At 29.6% G+C, this 17,757-nt stretch overlaps 1 protein-coding gene across 1 annotated transcript; it reads right to left on the bottom strand.

The window, feature by feature from the left end:
* Nucleotides 1–3,065: 3,065 nt before the first annotated feature.
* LOC122506411 (probable basic-leucine zipper transcription factor F) lies at nt 3,066–4,514 on the bottom strand. Its single transcript, XM_043618558.1, has 2 exons — nt 3,883–4,514; nt 3,066–3,798 (listed from the first exon to the last, which is right to left on the bottom strand). Exons 1-2 carry the CDS (start codon nt 4,512–4,514, stop codon nt 3,066–3,068), a joined length of 1,365 nt encoding a protein of 454 aa, XP_043474493.1.
* Between the last annotated feature and the right edge of the window lie 13,243 nt (nt 4,515–17,757).

Here is a 17,757-nt window from a genome sequence, read left to right as displayed (position 1 = left end):
ACGAATCCACTTAGTTTCGGATCGGACCGCAGACTCCACCTCGAAGACTATCTGTGAATGATCAGAAAGAGAAGGTTCATTAGAAACTTTCCATCTTCTTACCTTATTTCCAATGCTTTTGGAGCAGAGAGTGATATCAATCACTTCCTGCCTAATCGCATTGCTAAAAGTCGGGGTCGAACCCGTGTTGAGAATATCTAGATTCGTTCCGATTAGATATTCCAGTAGCTCCTGTCCTCTCTGGTTGTCCTTTGAGCTCCCCCACACCGTATGTTGTGAGTTTGCATCGCAGCCCAGCAGCAGAGGAAGTCCCTTTTCCATACAGTAGTCCACCAACCTACGAACTTCAATTGGCGGATTATTTTTATTATCATATGGAAAATATGCCGATCCTACGACCGTCTTACCTATACCCTCCAGGTTAGTTACCACCACCATTAGGTCCCCTGAACACAGATCCAATAGTGGAGTTGCGTTGACACCCTTAGTAAGAATGCACGCTCTGGGTTTGGCAGCTCTGCAGTCCCTGTAACAAACTAGACCAACCCCACCAAGCCCCCTAATGACACCTCTTACTAACCATGGTTCTTGGATTAGTGAGATGCCTGTGTGCAACTTAGCCATGCTCCTCGTCAGTACTGATGAGGCGCCTTTGCTATGATGCAAGTTAATCTGAATAGCGGAGAGTTTGCAAACAGTGAATTATGTTTGCTCTTCTCCCTCCTCTACATTGCTTGTGCCGTCACGATCAGGGACAGTTACCTTAAAGGTTATCAGCCCGAAGTGATAGTGAGGATTAAATTTGAGGGCCTCTATAGCCCTCGCCTGACTTTCAGGGACTTGAGCGACAAGAAGAAAACTCTTGTCTCCCCTGTTCGCCACCTGAGACCCATCAACATTCAGCAAACGCCAAGTCGATGTCTTCAACGTGGGGTTGAAAGCCTCCAAATGTCGCAAGACCGTCCGCGCGTCCGCCGTTTCTCCCGGGAACCACGCAGTAGCCTTTACCATTCTTTGGAGCATCTCAACCCCACCAATTTTCAACCTCGCTCCCTTCCAGGGCTCATGGTCGGCCACACATTTTGTCAGCCATTCCACAGCCTCCGGGTTGGAAGCGATGAAGATAAAGACTCCTCCTCTGCAGAAGGAAGTCTCAAAACGCGGCCACCTTTCGACCGGCTCCTCACAGGTGAGCGTCACAACGGTCTTCCTAAGAAGTCCAAACTGCTCATCAGTGAGCGCCACATCTAGGGAGCCCTCGCTATAGACCACCATCGTTAGAGGATTTGTCCTTTGTGCCATTGTTAGCTCAACATTGTACCCCTCTCTCCTGGTACTCTGTTGGACCGACTTTGGCCTTTTTACACCCTCTTTTTTTTCCAGAGGTGATGCATCCTGGCCACTCTTTCTCTTCGACCCAGTAGCAACACCCGAGGAAACCGAGTTGTTTACACCGGCTGCTAGCCGTTCTTTCCTTAACCGTTTCTTTTCAGAACCGGTAAGGCGCTTTCTTCTGATTGGGGCCATTTGCACAGGGAAAAGAAAGTCCACTCCTGCAGAGCCCCGCTTGCAGGAGTAAGGCTAATACTACCGGAAGGTCGCCCGGTGTTCCGGAGCCGCCGTTTAAGACACCTCCGTTCACATCACGCCAAGACCAGCCGCCCGCCCGCCTGCCGGAACCCCAGCCGGATCGCTCCCCCGAGCTTTACGGGATCACTCACCGACCAGTACAATCCCGAGAGACAGACAGGCGGCCGGCCCGTCGTGAGCGACAGATTTGGTAACCCTAGTGCCATTCATCCATCGACACGGCAGAAACATCTTGGATTGGGGGACCGTTTCTTAGTTGGGGCCCCGCAGGCAGTACACCCCTCCGCTTCCAGTGGTGATCATTTCTGAACGCCCAAAGGTTGCTTCCTCACCATTCTTACCCTCTACTCCATGGAGCTGGTCTATTGGGCGGTCCCTCCCTTATGAGGAGCAGGCCGCCGCAAACGACCAACGAGGGAAAGAACGGGGTCCAGAGGTACTCCCCGATTAGGCCTTTAAGCCACCCCACCAGCTGCAAGGTCCTACGATCCCTAGGGGTAGTATGAGAAAAATAGAATTATTTAAAAATTACGATTTAGCATAATTTAATCAGAGCATATTAATGAAATATAATATTTAAAAAACATTTTAATTAATAAATAATATACTTATTTTTTATAGAATAGTATAGTATTGGTATTTTGAAATTCATCTCGAATAAACTTTTGGTTAATTTTGTTAATATTAATAAAAAAACCATATATACAAATGTTTAAAACAATATTATAACTTTCTGTTGATTTTTATACATAATTGTAGAAAAATAAACATTTTAATCAGGTAATTATTTATTTTTAATTAAATTTTTCTGAGTACCTATTGTTAGCAAAGGTGTTTTTTTAGGTTTCCTGTATTTAGAGAAAACCATTATTTTAAAACTTGTTATATAAAAAAATTTGTTTCTTTAATATTCTAGTGCTTTGGACAAACTTTATTTGTTAGCAAGTGATTATGCAATATTATTCCAAATTAGTATAGCAATTTGTACTATGTTAGTATTTGACTCATTACTTATTCTTTCTTGGATTAACTTTTTCTTTCAAGAAAAGTATTAACAAATTTTTAGTCTTTTGTTTCATTTGTTATACTATTAATTTTATATCCTATTTTTTCCCTTGTTATATATTGAATTAGATGTCATTTAATGTTCTCAATTTTAATTTTACTATGTCTACTTTAGACGAGAATAAAATAGAATATAGAAAATTTTTCAACAGAATAAGAAAAGAATTATAATCTTAAAAAATTCATGATTATTTTACTATTAGCTTATGAGGTTTTTTTTTTAATAGTAAATTTAATATTTTACCCAAGCAGATTGTTAAAAATATTTCATGCTTAAAATTACATTATGATCCCCCTGCTTAAGTTTACCTATGTCTAACCTATTCCTAACCTCTCTGATTTAACTCTTGTTTCTAATTCCCTCCATGTTTTGTCTCATAATTTTTTATTTTCCTCAAAATAAAACGCATTTAATTTTTTTTCAAATGACCTTTCACATTTGACCTTTCTTTTTGGATTTTATGAACCCATTTTCTTTTATTAACAACTTTTAATTTCGGTTTTACTAAATTGACTTCCCATACGAATGACATTGACCCTGGTAAACGCAAATTTTGCTGAGTGTCACTGTTTAATGTCGTCATCTTTTCATTACTTTCCGTGTCCAGTTTATCACTTTTCATTTCAATTGTAAATCCATCTGGTACATTCTCTGTCTCATTGTCTTCATTTATTATTAGTAGCCGTTTTTCCTCAGAATAATCTTGAATTATTGATACAAAGTTGTCAGATTTTCTGTTTAAAGTTTGGACCTCTTCTAATATCTCTTGATTTACACTCGTGACAGAAGAAATTGTCATATTCCTTGCAGGATTTTCGTCTTTATGTGACATTTCTATTGGATGTTTGGCATTTTGATTTATTGTTGCATCCCTAAATTCTTCTAATTTTCTTCCTTCTTCATTTTTGCTGCGTAATTGCTCTTGAGTTCTTTCTTCTTTCAGATTTTTTGTATTATTAATGTTAATAATACTAATGTTTTCTTCTTCTTCGCTTGATTTTTCGCTTTCTGTTTCAAGTTGTGGTTCATTTACAGAGGGTGAGACATTATAATCAGATTGTTTTTCATCCTCTAAAGAGTTTTGGTTTGTAGACGAATCTTTAAAACGAATTGGTGGTGTTACGAAATCATAATCATGTATTCTTTCAAATTTAGATCTATTTTCTACAAAATTATTTACTTCGAAATAATTATTTTTAAAAGATGGTTCCTCCTAATTTATATACGATTCTTCGTAATCAGTATATTCATAATCCTTCTGCCGCTCTATTCTATAATCATCTTGTATATCGTTGTATCTTCTGTATTCATTTCTGACATTAAATTCTTGTTCTTCTTCCGCAAATCTATATTGTAAATTTCTTGAATCGATGTTATACTCTTTAAAATTCCTATCGCTGTTATAGAAATTTCCTTTTTCGTATCCCTGTGATGTCATAGTTTGATAATTTTTTCTGAAATTCATGTTTATATTTTGGTTGTTGATACCGTTATTACTATAGATTCTGCTATTGAATCGTTGACTCTGTCGTTGATTTTTTTTTCGCCGTTGGTGGTTCCATGGTTGTTTGTAACTATTGGGTGTAACTTGTCCATACTCATTAAATTGTTTGTTTTCATTTTGGCAATAATATTGATTCTCGTAATCAGCCTGCTCTTTAAAATCATCAAAATATTGTTCATAACAATTTTCTTTCTTTCTATGATCCTCTTTTCCCAGGTTATGGTTGTCTTGATGTTGCTTTTCATACTCTCCATTTTTGTAAACATATTTACGATCCCTTATTTTAAAACTGCATCCTTCCGATTTCCAGCTTTCTATGTCACCACTAAGTAACAATTTTGAGTACAATGACATTGTTCATTCTATATTATTTAAATATAATAGATGAATAGTAAATAATTCATTTCTTCATTTTTTTTAACGCATCTGTACTTCGTTTTTAATTATTTTAGCGTTCAAAATATGCATTGTCTTGATATTGTAACCTAATAACCATTCATCTTGAAAGTTTACACTAATTTTTCACGATATTATTTTTTAGTATTCCTATTAAAAAAATAAAAAAATAGCACTATCACAGGTTTTTATTTTTTTTGTTATGTCGTCTTGCGCAAATCTAGTAAAAATCACAAATTTGAGAAATTATTAAATTAATTTCTAAAAAATGAATGTCAAACTATCTGTACTAAAAAAATTCATTCCTGCCCAATTTGCGTAAAAATGGCTTTGTGTCTGCAACATGATGCCATACCGTATTACGACATTCTTAGGTATCTTTTATATTGTAAATATTTAATTTAATCCACTTCCTTAGTGACATATTTCTTTTATTAATATTGATATAAAATCCCTCAATTTACAATATTTTTTTTTTTTTAATTTAATTTTACTTCTAAACTTCTACTTGAACAAATTTCTGTTTAAACGTAATAAATGCTTCTTGCTTAGGCATATGGGAACGAATGTCAAACTCTACTAACAACGGTACGGGGAGACTATGGTCCGTTGTGAGATGTATGACTTATTTCAATATTAATTAAAATTTTACATTTAAATAATATTAAACAGATTCATTCAAATACAAAATTACAGAATATTCAATGCTACAAAAACTTTTATTTTCGCTTGAAGAAATAAATTCTAAGCGTACTTAAAAGTTGAGCGTATGAATGGTACAATAAATCTTTAATAAATTAGAAATATATTGAATCACACTTCTGTACTTTTGGGGAGGTTTTTTTTAACCAAATAAAATAATATTATTTTTTTTTAAATAATATTTCATGAGGAACAAACAAAGATTTAAAAGAAAATTTTACTTTAAATATTATTTCTCAATGTCATTAAATCGATAGTCTAATTTATTTAGATAAATATTGTTTTTTTTAAATCTGTCACTTCTTATTCTCTTATTTTGTTAACTCGGAATTTATTTTTCAAGGCTACCTTTAAAATCGTTTTCATGTATAATTTCGATTTATAATTCTTACAAAACAATATCAAGCTGATATTTCTCTTTTAAAGAAAATACTACATACAATATTCGGTCTTGCGAAATTTCATTGATGCTTACTACTCGCGTACGCTCGGCTTTGTGCTGTAACCTAACCCCGTTTCATATTTCGACACCTTGCTTAAAGTTCTTAATACTGACCAAATTTATTTCAGTTAATTTGTATCATAATAAAAACTTGAAATCTTATAGATAACAGTCTAACTTAAAAAAAGGGGCTCTGTTTTTATTTTAACCCAAAGTATTATAAGTTAGATACAACTCCTTGTATCTGTGTAAATATTGTTCTTAAATTAGGTATATCTAATTTTTATTTTCCGCGAATCTCTATTTTATAAATCTGCAGCTTTATTTTGCGAAATTCGAATATTTTATTCCCACAATATTAACGCGTTAAAAATATTGTGTTTTATTTTAAATAATTTCTACACTACATTTTCCGTTAACTTATTAAATATCTTCTGTGCTACCTCCAATTTCTGCATATAAGAAACGTAAGGAAATAAATGTGTTGACAAACACTTTATTTTATTTTTAAATTCTTTTATCGCTAAACAAAATATTTTAAATTGTTCGAATCCGTAATAAATTTTTTTTTAAATGTTAATCCCTTCACTTGCCCAAGTGGCTACACACTTCCGGCAAGGTTAAATCAGAGAAATCAACCGATTTATTAAAGGAACCAGAGCTTGCCGTCGCAAGGGTGGTTACTATTTTTAAATTTTAAAACACGCACTATATTTATTGTAATTTCCTGAAAACAATAATTATATTAGTCTTCACGTATAAAAATTCAACATCATTGAGAAAAATCAGATCTATTAATTAGTATTTGTGTAAAGTGTAAGTTAGTTTGTTATACTCAATTTTTATCTTTAAATTTTAATCCTCCAAAATAAAGAAAAGAAATCCCACCGCTGCCACCAATTTGTTAAGAATGAATTTATTTATTATTTAATAAAATATTAAATATTTAAATTATTTCACCCCGTAGTGAACGTCAATGCTCTAAGAAAACAAATAATTTTATTTAAAGGTAGTGGATTCCTTTTTATTCTTGGTTATCATTTCAACCAATCGGGTGAGAGACCGTATTTTGGAAAGGAATGAATTTATTAATAGGATAATCTAATTTTTAAATAAAATCAGCAATAAAATAATATTAAATGACAAACTTTATTATATATTGAAAACAATCGTTTATGATAATGAATTGTGTATGTGTACTTTTTGTGTTTGCGTATTCAGTATACTCACTTTAACTGTGTTGTAGTGTGTGGAACCTTATATCAAGATTTATTTTATTATTATCTTTTTAATTTTTTTAAGTATTTTTCACATATAAAAATACTATGTCAATTACTCTTTTTAAATCACTCAATGAAAATCTCTAGAGTCCCTTCTTGAGACGTAAAGGCAACTTTTGCCTAGCTTCGGCTACTATGGGCAAACATACTTTGTTTCGCCAAGATTCACAAGCAACTGCCATGATTTCCCTTTGTCGATTCTTTTTACTGAACGACATTTTGGTGGAAAAGACCTACTTATTATTAAGTTATTACTTAATGATTATCTGCTACATTGCAGATTTGTTTGAATGTCATTACCCAAGTTCTGTTGCTTGGATGAACCACTTTTTACATTGAGAAATATCGTAAGTAAATTCTACTTACTCTTAAAGAATATTTGACACAGTTTTGCACATTATAAAGTATCACAATCTTCATTTCATTATTTAGATCTTAATACAAAATTCCTTACTGAATGTTGTAATATGTGTGTTACAAAGTGTCATCATGTGTTAAAAGTGTGATTGTTACGTCATAAATCGACATGAATAAATGCTTATTCAGTTCATTTAAATACAATATGTTTTTTACTAAAAATATAAAAATGTTACGAAGTCATACGTAACAGTCAGTGGATGACAAAGTTCAAATATTTAACAAATATATTTTTAGCTTAAATACTTCGATTTGATGCATGTCCCCAAACTATGCATCTAACTTTCTTAATACAATTTAAACATTAGCAAATACTCTTTAGCTAAATTGCAATTTATAAAAATTCTTACTTTATTAATTAGTTAGTTGATAAGAGGGTTCAAATATTTAACAAATATATTTTAAGCTTAAAAACTTCAATTTGATGCTGGTCCCCAAACTATGCATCGAAGTTTTTAAATACAATTTTAACAATAGCAAATACTTTTTTGCTAAATAGCAATCTATACCATTTCTTACTTTATTTATAAGTTAGTTGATAAGAGGGTTTAAATGTTTATCTAAGATATTTTTAGCTTAAAAACTCCGATTTGATGCAGGTCCCTAAACTATGCATCTAAGTTTTTTATTACAATTTAAACATTAGCAAATACTTTTAAGCTAATTTGCAATCTATAACATTTCTTACTTTATTTATTAGTTAGTTGTTAAGAGGGTTCAAATATTTAACAAATATATTTTTAGCTTAAAAACTCTGATTTGATGCAGGTCCCGAAACTATGCATCTAGCTTTTTAAATACAATTTAAACATTAGCAAATACTTTTTAGCTAATTTGCAATCTATATCATTTCTTACTTTATTTATTAGTCAGTTGATGACAAAGTTCAAATATTTAACAAATATATTTTTAGCTTAAATACTTCGATTTGATGCATGTCTTAAACTATGCATCTAACTTTCTTAATACAATTTAAACATTAGCAAATACTCTTTAGCTAAATTGCAATTTATAAAAATTCTTACTTTATTTATTAGTTAGTTGATAAGAGGGTTCAAATATTTAACAAATATATTTTTAGCTTGAAAACTCCGATTTGATGCAGGTCCCCAAACTATGCATTTAAGTTTTTAATACAATTTAAACAATAGCAAATACTTTTTTGCTAAATATCAATCTATAACATTTCTTACATTATTTATAAGTTAGTTGATAAAAGGGTTTAAATGTTTATCTAAGATATTTTTAGCTTAAAAACTCCGATTTGATGCAGGTCCCCAAACTATGCATCTAAGTTTTTTAATACAATTCAAAGAATAGCAAAAACTTTTTAGCTAAATTGCAATCTATATCATTTCTTACTTTATTTATTAGTTAGTTAATAAGAGGGTTTAAAAATTTAGCAAATATATTTCTAGCTTAAAAATTCTGATTTGATGCAGGTCCCTAAACTATGCATTTAACTTTTTTAATAAAATTTGAACATTAGCAAATGGGTCAAACCATTTTATTTCGCCTAATGTATTTTTTACCTTTATAAAAAATTTCAATACTTCGGGAAAATATTCTTACATGTTTTGGGATTACGAAATGCACAATGATTTGTAAAAAATAATTTCATTTTATATAAAAAAATATATTATAAATTGAGAGTACATGAAAAAAGGTTACATTGACAGGCATTACAAAATATTTAAAAAAGGAGTATTCTCTTTAAGAAATATAAAAAAAGCGATTGCTATTTATTTTTAAAGACTTAATTTGTGATTTGAACTTGATAAAAGTATCAAATAATTTATAATAAACTGTAAAATATGTTATTTAAGTTTCTGTATGAAATGTCAAAAATCGATCATATTTAACAATTTTTTTTGACAAAGTAATTCAATTTTCGTAAATCAGAATTATTTAAATAATAAGTATTTTAAATACACTTTATTATTATTTAAATACTTTTTTGATTATCAACTGAGAAATATAAAAAAATTTACCTTAAAAATGAACCATTCTTCTTTTTATCGGGATTTTGAATGTTTGTAACTTCGTTCGAGAAAACCCGATTTATGCCAAATTTTTGGAGCATGTTGATTGAAACAATATCTTCCTGCTACTAAAATTTCGCGATGGGTTTTGCACTAGTTTTCAAAAAAAATTGATTTAAAAAAGTGTTTATTTTGAAGGTTAATTACAAGTATTATAGCTGACTTGAAGTTGGTTTGTTTTAAACTGACTTTAAAAAAATCGTTTTATTTTGAATTTGACTTTTATTGCAAGTAGCAAACCAACTTCAAGTCAGCTATAATACTTGTCATTAACCTTCAAAATAAACACTTTTTTAAATCAATTTTTTTTGAAAACTAGTGCAAAACCCATCGCGAAATTTTAGTAGCAGGGAGATATTGTTTCAATCAACATGATCCAAAAATTTGGCATAAATCGGGTTTTCTCCAACGAAGTTACAAACATTCAAAATCCCGACAAAATGAAGAATGGTTCATTTTTAAGGTAAATTTTTTTATATTTCTCAGTTGATAATCAAAAAAGTATTTAAATAATAATAAAGTGTATTTAAAATACTTATTATTTAAATAATTCTGATTTACGAAAATTAAATTACTTTGTCAAAAAAATTGTTAAATATGATCGATTTTTGACATTTCATACAGAAACTTAAATAACATATTTTACAGTTTATTATAAATTATTTGATACTTTTATCAAGTTCAAATCACAAATTAAGTCTTTAAAAATAAATAGCAATCGCTTTTTTTATATTTCTTAAAGAGATTACTCCTTTTTTAAATATTTTGTAATGCCTGTCAATGTAAGCTTTTTTCATGTACTCTCAATTTATAATATCTTATTTAATATGAAATGAAATTATTTTTTACAAATCATTGTGCATTTCGTAATTCCAAAACACGTAAGAATATTCTTCCGAAGTATTGAAATTTTTTATAAATGTCAAAAATACATTAGGCGAAATAAAATGGTTTGACCCAAATACTTTTTAGCTAATTTGGAATCTATAACATTTCTTACTTTATTAATTAGTTAGTTGATAAGAGGGTTCAAATATTAAACAAATATATTTTTAGCTTAAAGACTCCGATTTGATGCAGGTCCCCAAACTATGCATCTAAGTTTTTTAATACAATTTGAACAATAGCAAATACTTTTTAGCTAATTTGCAATCTATAACATTTCTTTATTCATTTGTTAGTTAGTTGATAAAAGGGTTTAAAAATTTAGCAAATATATTTCTAGCTTAAAAATTCTGATTTGATGCAGGTCCCTAAACTATGCATCTAAGTTTATTAATAAAATTTGAACACTAGCAAATACTTTTTAGCTAAATTGCAGTCTATATCATTTCTAACTTTATTTATTAGTTAGTTGATGACAGGGTTTAAATGTTTATCTAAGATATTTTTAGCTTAAAAACTCTGATTTGATGCAGGTCTCCAAACTATGCATCTAAGATTATTAATAAAATTTGAACACTAGCAAATACTTTTTAGCTAAATTGCAATCTATAACATTTCTTACTTTATTTAGAAGTTAGTTGATAAGAAGGTTTAAATGTTTATCTAAGATATTTTTAGCTTAAAAACTCTGATTTGATGCAGGTCCCCAAACTATGCATCTAAGTTTTTTAATACAATTTGAACACTAGCAAATACTTTTTAGCTAATTTGCAATCTATAACATTTCTTAATTCATTTATTAGTTAGTTGATAAGGGGGTTTAAGAATTTAGCAAATATATTTCTAGCTTAAAAATTCTGATTTGATGCAGGTCCCTAAACTATGCACCTAAGTTTATTAATAAAATTTGAACACTAGCAAATACTTTTTAGCTAAAATGCAGTCTATATCATTTCTAACTTTATTTATTAGTCAGTTGATGACACAGTTCAAATATTTAACAAATATATTTATAGCTTAAATACTTCGATCTGATGCAGGTCCTTAAACTATGCATCTAACTTTTTTAATAAAATTTGAACATTAGCAAATACTTTTTAGCTAATTTGGAATCTATAACATTTCTTACTTTATTAATTAGTTAGTTGATAAGAGGGTTCAAATATTAAACAAATATAATTTTAGTTAAAAAAACTCCGATTTGATGCAGATCCCCAAACTATGCATCTAAGTTTTTTTACAACTTAAACAATAGCAAATACTTTTTAGCTATTTTGCAATCTATAACATTTCTTACTTTATTTATACTAGCGACATATACCTCACTCACTAACGCTCGTTCGGTTGTATTTAAACTTATTTGTTTTTACTTATTTATTTTTATTTATTTGAACTAAGTAAATATTTACTGGACGCAAATATTTTAATTTATGGTATCAAATAAATAATTATTTGAACCAATTACAAATTACTTAAGTCAATTAAATGGAATAATTTTATCGCTGGGTTAGTGGACAAAAAGGACACCTCGAATTTTGGTTCAAAATGAGGACACTTTTTAGTTGAAGAAAAGGACACCTCGAAAATATTAATTTTAAATGCATTTTTGTTTGACGATAATATCGTTTTCTGCAAGTGGAATGTATGTATGTTTAAAGAACATTTTAGAAGTTACGTATCTTCCAGGTTTAGTGAAGAAACCACGTATCTTTCTGTTCCGTGCAAAAACTACGTATCTCTGTCAGTCGCTTTAAAAACTTCTAATAATATTCTAATATTTTTAAGAAAAAAAATTAAATTATTTAAAAAAATATATATTTTATTGCATCAACTTTTGAAAAAATTATTACTTCATAACAAAATATTAACTTCAAAATAATAATAATAATAATAAAAATAATAATAATAATAATAAAATGTAGATCTTCTAAAGTGACTGACAGAGATAGGTAGTTTTTGCACGGAACAGAAAGATACGTGGTTTCTTCACTGAACGTGGAAGATACGTAACTTCTAAAATGTTCTTTAAACATACGTACATTCCACTTGGAGTGAACGATATGTGTAAAGTAATTGACTTATGATATTTTGTGCTCAAAAAACTATGAAGATAATATGTTCTTAAATCTTCTATTACAAAAAACAATTACATTACACATAGTATCGCCTAGTGATGCATAACGAGACTTTGTCCTTTCATAAAAGGAAAGAGATGAAACTGTAACATTAAATTGTTTTCATTGTATTTTTCGCGAGATTCTCGATATTCGCTCGTAATGCATCACTACTAGTATCGCCAAACGAAAGTTGATGTAAAATGAATATTTTCGACGTGTCCTTTTTACAACTAAAATGCAAGGTGTCCTCTTTTTCAACCAAAATTCGAGGTGTCCTTTTTTTCGACTAACCCATCGAAATGAAGGGAATATTACATTTCATATTCGGAATATTCTAGTTTAATGTTCCAGGGATCTTAAAGTAATATTAAAATGTCCGCCCCACAGGAATATTCCAAAATAACATTGAGGGAATGTTCCACGGTAATTTCGAAGTAATATTCCAGGATGATGTTGAGGCAATATTCCACCGTAATATTAATGGAATATTCCAAGGTAATGTTGAATGAATATTAAGGGAATATTCCCAGAATATTCCCTGGAAATATTCATATCTTTTACAATTTTGAAAGAAATAACGAAAGCCCTAACATAGTAACGAAGATTCTTTGGGCTGACACTAATTCTCCCATTACCCCACAGAATTGTTACAGGCCAAAATTTGAATAAAAAAATAAAAATATTAACAAATTTTATTATTATCTCGATTTTTATACAAGTATACATATCTACACATATTCACCTATAATATAATGAAAAAGCATAACTAAATAATACGATTTTAACTACTTATGGTGATGTTTAGAAATATTTTGCATTTTACAACGAAAACTAAAAAAATACATTTTCCCTTGTCTTTACTAAAAATTTGTCAAGAATGTAATCGTTTGTTTTGGAATGATATAAACAAAGGTTGTAGAAGATTTTCTATACATTGCAGCGAATTTTAAGGCTTTTAAGTACGTGAAATTTAAAAGCTCACATTACCCCACGCTCCCCTGCACAAAAAATAAAAAAGATATTTCAAAAATAATATTTTCCCATCTTTTAGTACTTTTGACCCATTTTCCCCTAAATTTTTTATTAAAACCAGCCAATATCGTAGGTTTAAACTTGTTCACAATGTGAATCATCTTAAAATGCTATATGGGGCGTTCCATGGCTCTATGAACCGACGAAATTTTGGTTTTGCTTATACCCAAGCAGCACGGAATATAACCTTAAAATGAAGGGAATATTACATTTCATATTCGGAATATTCTAGGGATCTTAAAGTAATATTAAAATGTCCGCCCCACAGAAATATTCTAAAAATAACATTGAGGGAATGTTCCACGGTAATTTCGAAGTAATATTCCAGGATGATGTTGAGGCAATGTTCCACCGTCATATTAATGGAATATTCCAAGGTAATGTTGAATGAATATTAAGGGAATATTCCATTAATATTACGGTGGAACATTCCTTCATCATCCTGGAATATTACTTCGATATAATCGTGGAACATTCCCTAAATGTTATCTTGGAATATTCCTGTGCAGCGGACATTTTAATATTACTTCCCCAGTAGCACGTAATATTACAGCGATATTGAGAACATTGCCTTAACATTACCAATATTGCCTCAATGTCGTGGCATATTGCTGGAATGTTCCCAATATTACGTGCTACTGGGGTTTAAGATCTCTGGAACGTTCCACTGGAATATTCCGAATATGAAATGCAATATTCCCTTAAATTTAAGGTTATATTCCGTGATACTTGGGTACTTTGTAATCTGATAGTGTTTAGGGTCCTAAATAAGTGTGCCAAAAAGTTTTACAAAATTTTTAATATTTTTCAAGATATTTGCAAGGGTGCGTTCATAAATGATGTCACGTCTTTTGGGGGAGGGTGGAGGGTCTCTACTAAACGTGACACAATGTATTTTTACATGTAAAATTGCATGAAATTTGTTTGACAGGGGGAGGGGGGAGGTTATAAAATCCCGAAAAATTGCGTGACATCATTTGTGAACGCTCTTCAATCAAATAATTTCAACACTTTTTTTCAGGAATTTTTATCTCGTAAACTATATAAAAGTTCTATTTTATTAATTTTTTTGAGAAATGTTTTTTTGAAATTTTTACTGCATTATTCTTACGCACGTCACCGTCACCAATATTGTTAAAATATATATTGCAACAATATTGTTACGACAAATTTGTCTAGACTTTGGGTTTTTGCAAGTCTAGACAATATTGTTATATAATAATATAAATTTTTCTTTCTAAACTAGAGCTTGAACATTTACAAAATTAAAACCTTATAGTGGTTAGAAAATGTAAAAAATTATTAATATTTTTAAAAATATAAATTATTTTATTTAAAATCATTGTGTAATAAAACAAAAATTATGAAGTGACATTTTAAAAAATTGTCATTGTACATTATACGAAATGTTATTTTTACGTATTCTCTTATAAATCTTTCATTTTCGTCTACTATCCTGGATTCGCCATTTTGTATTTTTAAAAAGTGACTTTGGATTCATAATCAGTGGAATTTTACTGCAAAACAGTTGAAAAGTACTAAAATATCAGTCATTCCTCACTGATTGTTATTTTATTGTAATTTATTTATTATTGTAAATTTCTGTCAAACAAATAATTTTACTAAAAGTCAGTTGAAAACTACACTTACAGAAATATAAGTCATTTTTCACTGATTATCCATTTAAAAAATTATTGTTGATTTCTGTCAAACAAACAAACCCAAGTGCGAAATGCCACGACTGCAAAAACGGCCCATAATTGGTCTAGTAATGTCTGCCGAGAATTGGCAGTAGTTACTGGGCCATTACTGGTGTTCAAAACGTCCCATTGATGGGCCAATGATGGCGCCGATGGTCAGATTTTTAAATTTTTTAAGACTGGGCCAGCTCTCGGCCCAATAGTGGCACATTCCTGGCAAATTTGATCAATCTTTAATGACAAAAAGCAGTTGCCAGTGATGTGCCGACCATCGGCCCATTAATGGCACTTTAATGGCAAAAATTTTATATCTTTGATGGCAAATTATAATTGGCAGAATTGGGGCGTAGCTTGGCCCAATAACGGCACATTATTGGCAAAGTAGATAAATCTTTAAAGGAAAAATTCAATTGCCAGTGATGTGACGAAGATCAGCCCTGGCGGGTTGGGCTACCGTAAATGTACCCAAGTTATGGTAGATTTAAGGTAGGTTTTGGGTAGACTTAAAAAATTGCTATTATTCAATGAAATATTATAAAATAAATTATTGGGAATAATAAAGTAACATTTGTAGATTAAATTTTTAAATTATATTATGTAAATTAAACAATTATAAATAAATTATTGATATGTAAAAGTGACAAAGTAGTTTCCAGTGAATATAGTGGGTTTTAAATAGCATATTTAGTGAATAATGAAAAGAAAAAAATTAGGAAAACTTATTTAATTTAACAAAAGTAATCACTAAAGCATTTATTTATTACATATTTAGGGCAAATTAATGTTTACTTATTGAATAATTATAGTTTAAAGTTGGAGATGTCAGTTCTACCGTGAGATGTATGCGTGTGTGTGTGAAGCAATGATAATATACTACTTGATATATCGCCGCGCATTTCTCACGACAGATGGCGGGACTGACATTCAAACTCCTCTGTTTCATCCACATTCAAAACAAGAAATAGGAAAACCAACTTTCCAAGATGAATTTTATTTAAAGCAATTCTAAAAATTGTATATTGAAATTAACCTTTTTTTAATTTAATCAATTTCAATGACAATTATTAGTATATTTAATAAAATATAAAAAATAGAAAAGCAGAAAATAAATAATTATACTAAGAAAGATAAAATATGCAATTTTTTCCCATTTTTCTAAAATTAATAGAAAATTTACTTTTTAGACCAATTAAAATGAGATTCTAACTCCTCCTACTTTAAAAAAGCAATTTTTTATTCGTTGGTTCAACATTACAAAAAGGGAGTGAATATTCAATTTTTAAAAAGTTACATTTAGTCTTAACCCATTAAGAAAAAAAGATGTCTGGCCAATAAAAATTAAACTCCTCCTTCTTAAAGAAACCTTTTTTTCTATTTGTTGGTTGAGTTAAACAAAATGGAGAAAAAAGTAATATTTAAAAAATATAAAATTTAGTCACAACCCCTAAAAGATAAAATGGATGTTTAAGACCCATTTAATTAAAATTTAAACTCCTCCCTCTTAATAAAAACTATTTTTTATTCGTGGGTTCAATAGAACAAAATGGAGAAAATATTAAACTTTAAAAAATATAAGTCTCAACCCCTCACGAAAAAAATGCTATTAGCCAATAAAAAAATCAAACTCCTCCTATATTTTTATTCATTGGTTCAGTTAAACAAAATGGAGAAAAATTTATTATTTAAGAAATAAAACATATAATTCCAACCCCCAAAGAAAAAATGAATGTTCTAGACCAAGTAAAATAAAATTTAAACTCCTCCTTATTAATCTAAGCTTTTTTTCAATTGTTGGTTAAGCTAAACAAAATGGAGAAAAAATTAAATATTTTAATTTAAAACATACTATTCCAACCCCCTAAAAAAATAAATGTTCTAGACCAATTAAAATAGAATTTTAACTTCTCCTTCTTAAAGAAACCTTTTTTTCTATTTGTTGCTTCAATAAAACAAAATGGAGAAAATATTAAACTCTAAAAAATATAAAATTTAGTCCCAACCCCTTACGAAAAAAGAGACTGCTATTAGCCAATAAAAAAAATCAAACTCCTCCTACAGATATATTTATTTATGGGTTCAGTTAAACAAAATGGAGAAAAATTAATATTTAAAAAGTAAATCATATAATTCCAACCCCCAAAAAGAAAAATGAATAATTTAGACCAATTAAAATAAAATTTAAACTCCTCCTTCTTAAAGAAACCTTTCTTTCTATTTATTGGTTGAGCTAAACAAAATGGAGAAAAAATTAATATTTAAGAAATAAAACATATAATTCCAACCCCCAAAAGAAAAAATGGATGTTTTAGACCAACTAAAATAAAATTTAAACTCCTCCTTCTTAAAGAACAAGAGTTCTTCAATAGAACAAAAATATATGATTTATTTTTTAAATATTACTTTTTTCTCCATTTTGTTTAACTAAGCCAACAAATAGAAAAATTGATTTTGAAAATGGGAGGAGTTTGTTTATTATTTTCATTGGTCTAAATTTTTTTTATATTTTATTAAATATACTAATAATTGTCATTGAAATTGATTAAATTAAAAAAAGGTTAATTTCAATATACAATTTTTAGAATTG

The sequence above is a fragment of the Leptopilina heterotoma genome, unplaced genomic scaffold (genome assembly GCF_015476425.1).
Source record: "Leptopilina heterotoma isolate Lh14 unplaced genomic scaffold, ASM1547642v1 Lhet_418, whole genome shotgun sequence".
In the NCBI taxonomy this organism is placed as follows: domain Eukaryota; kingdom Metazoa; phylum Arthropoda; class Insecta; order Hymenoptera; family Figitidae; genus Leptopilina; species Leptopilina heterotoma.
Note: the sequence above shows the minus strand (reverse complement) of the source record. Positions and strands in the feature narration are given on the sequence as shown.

What these genes read in the sequence shown, in the direction of transcription:
- LOC122506411 (XM_043618558.1), bottom strand. Translation starts at nt 4,514, where the DNA reads ATGTCATTGTACTCAAAATTGTTACTTAGTGGTGACATAGAAAGCTGG. An exon ending in TATACTGATTACGAAGAATC is followed by an intron (nt 3,799 to 3,882) that starts GTATATAAATTA and finishes TAAATTTGAAAG; the next exon opens with AATACATGATTATGATTTCG.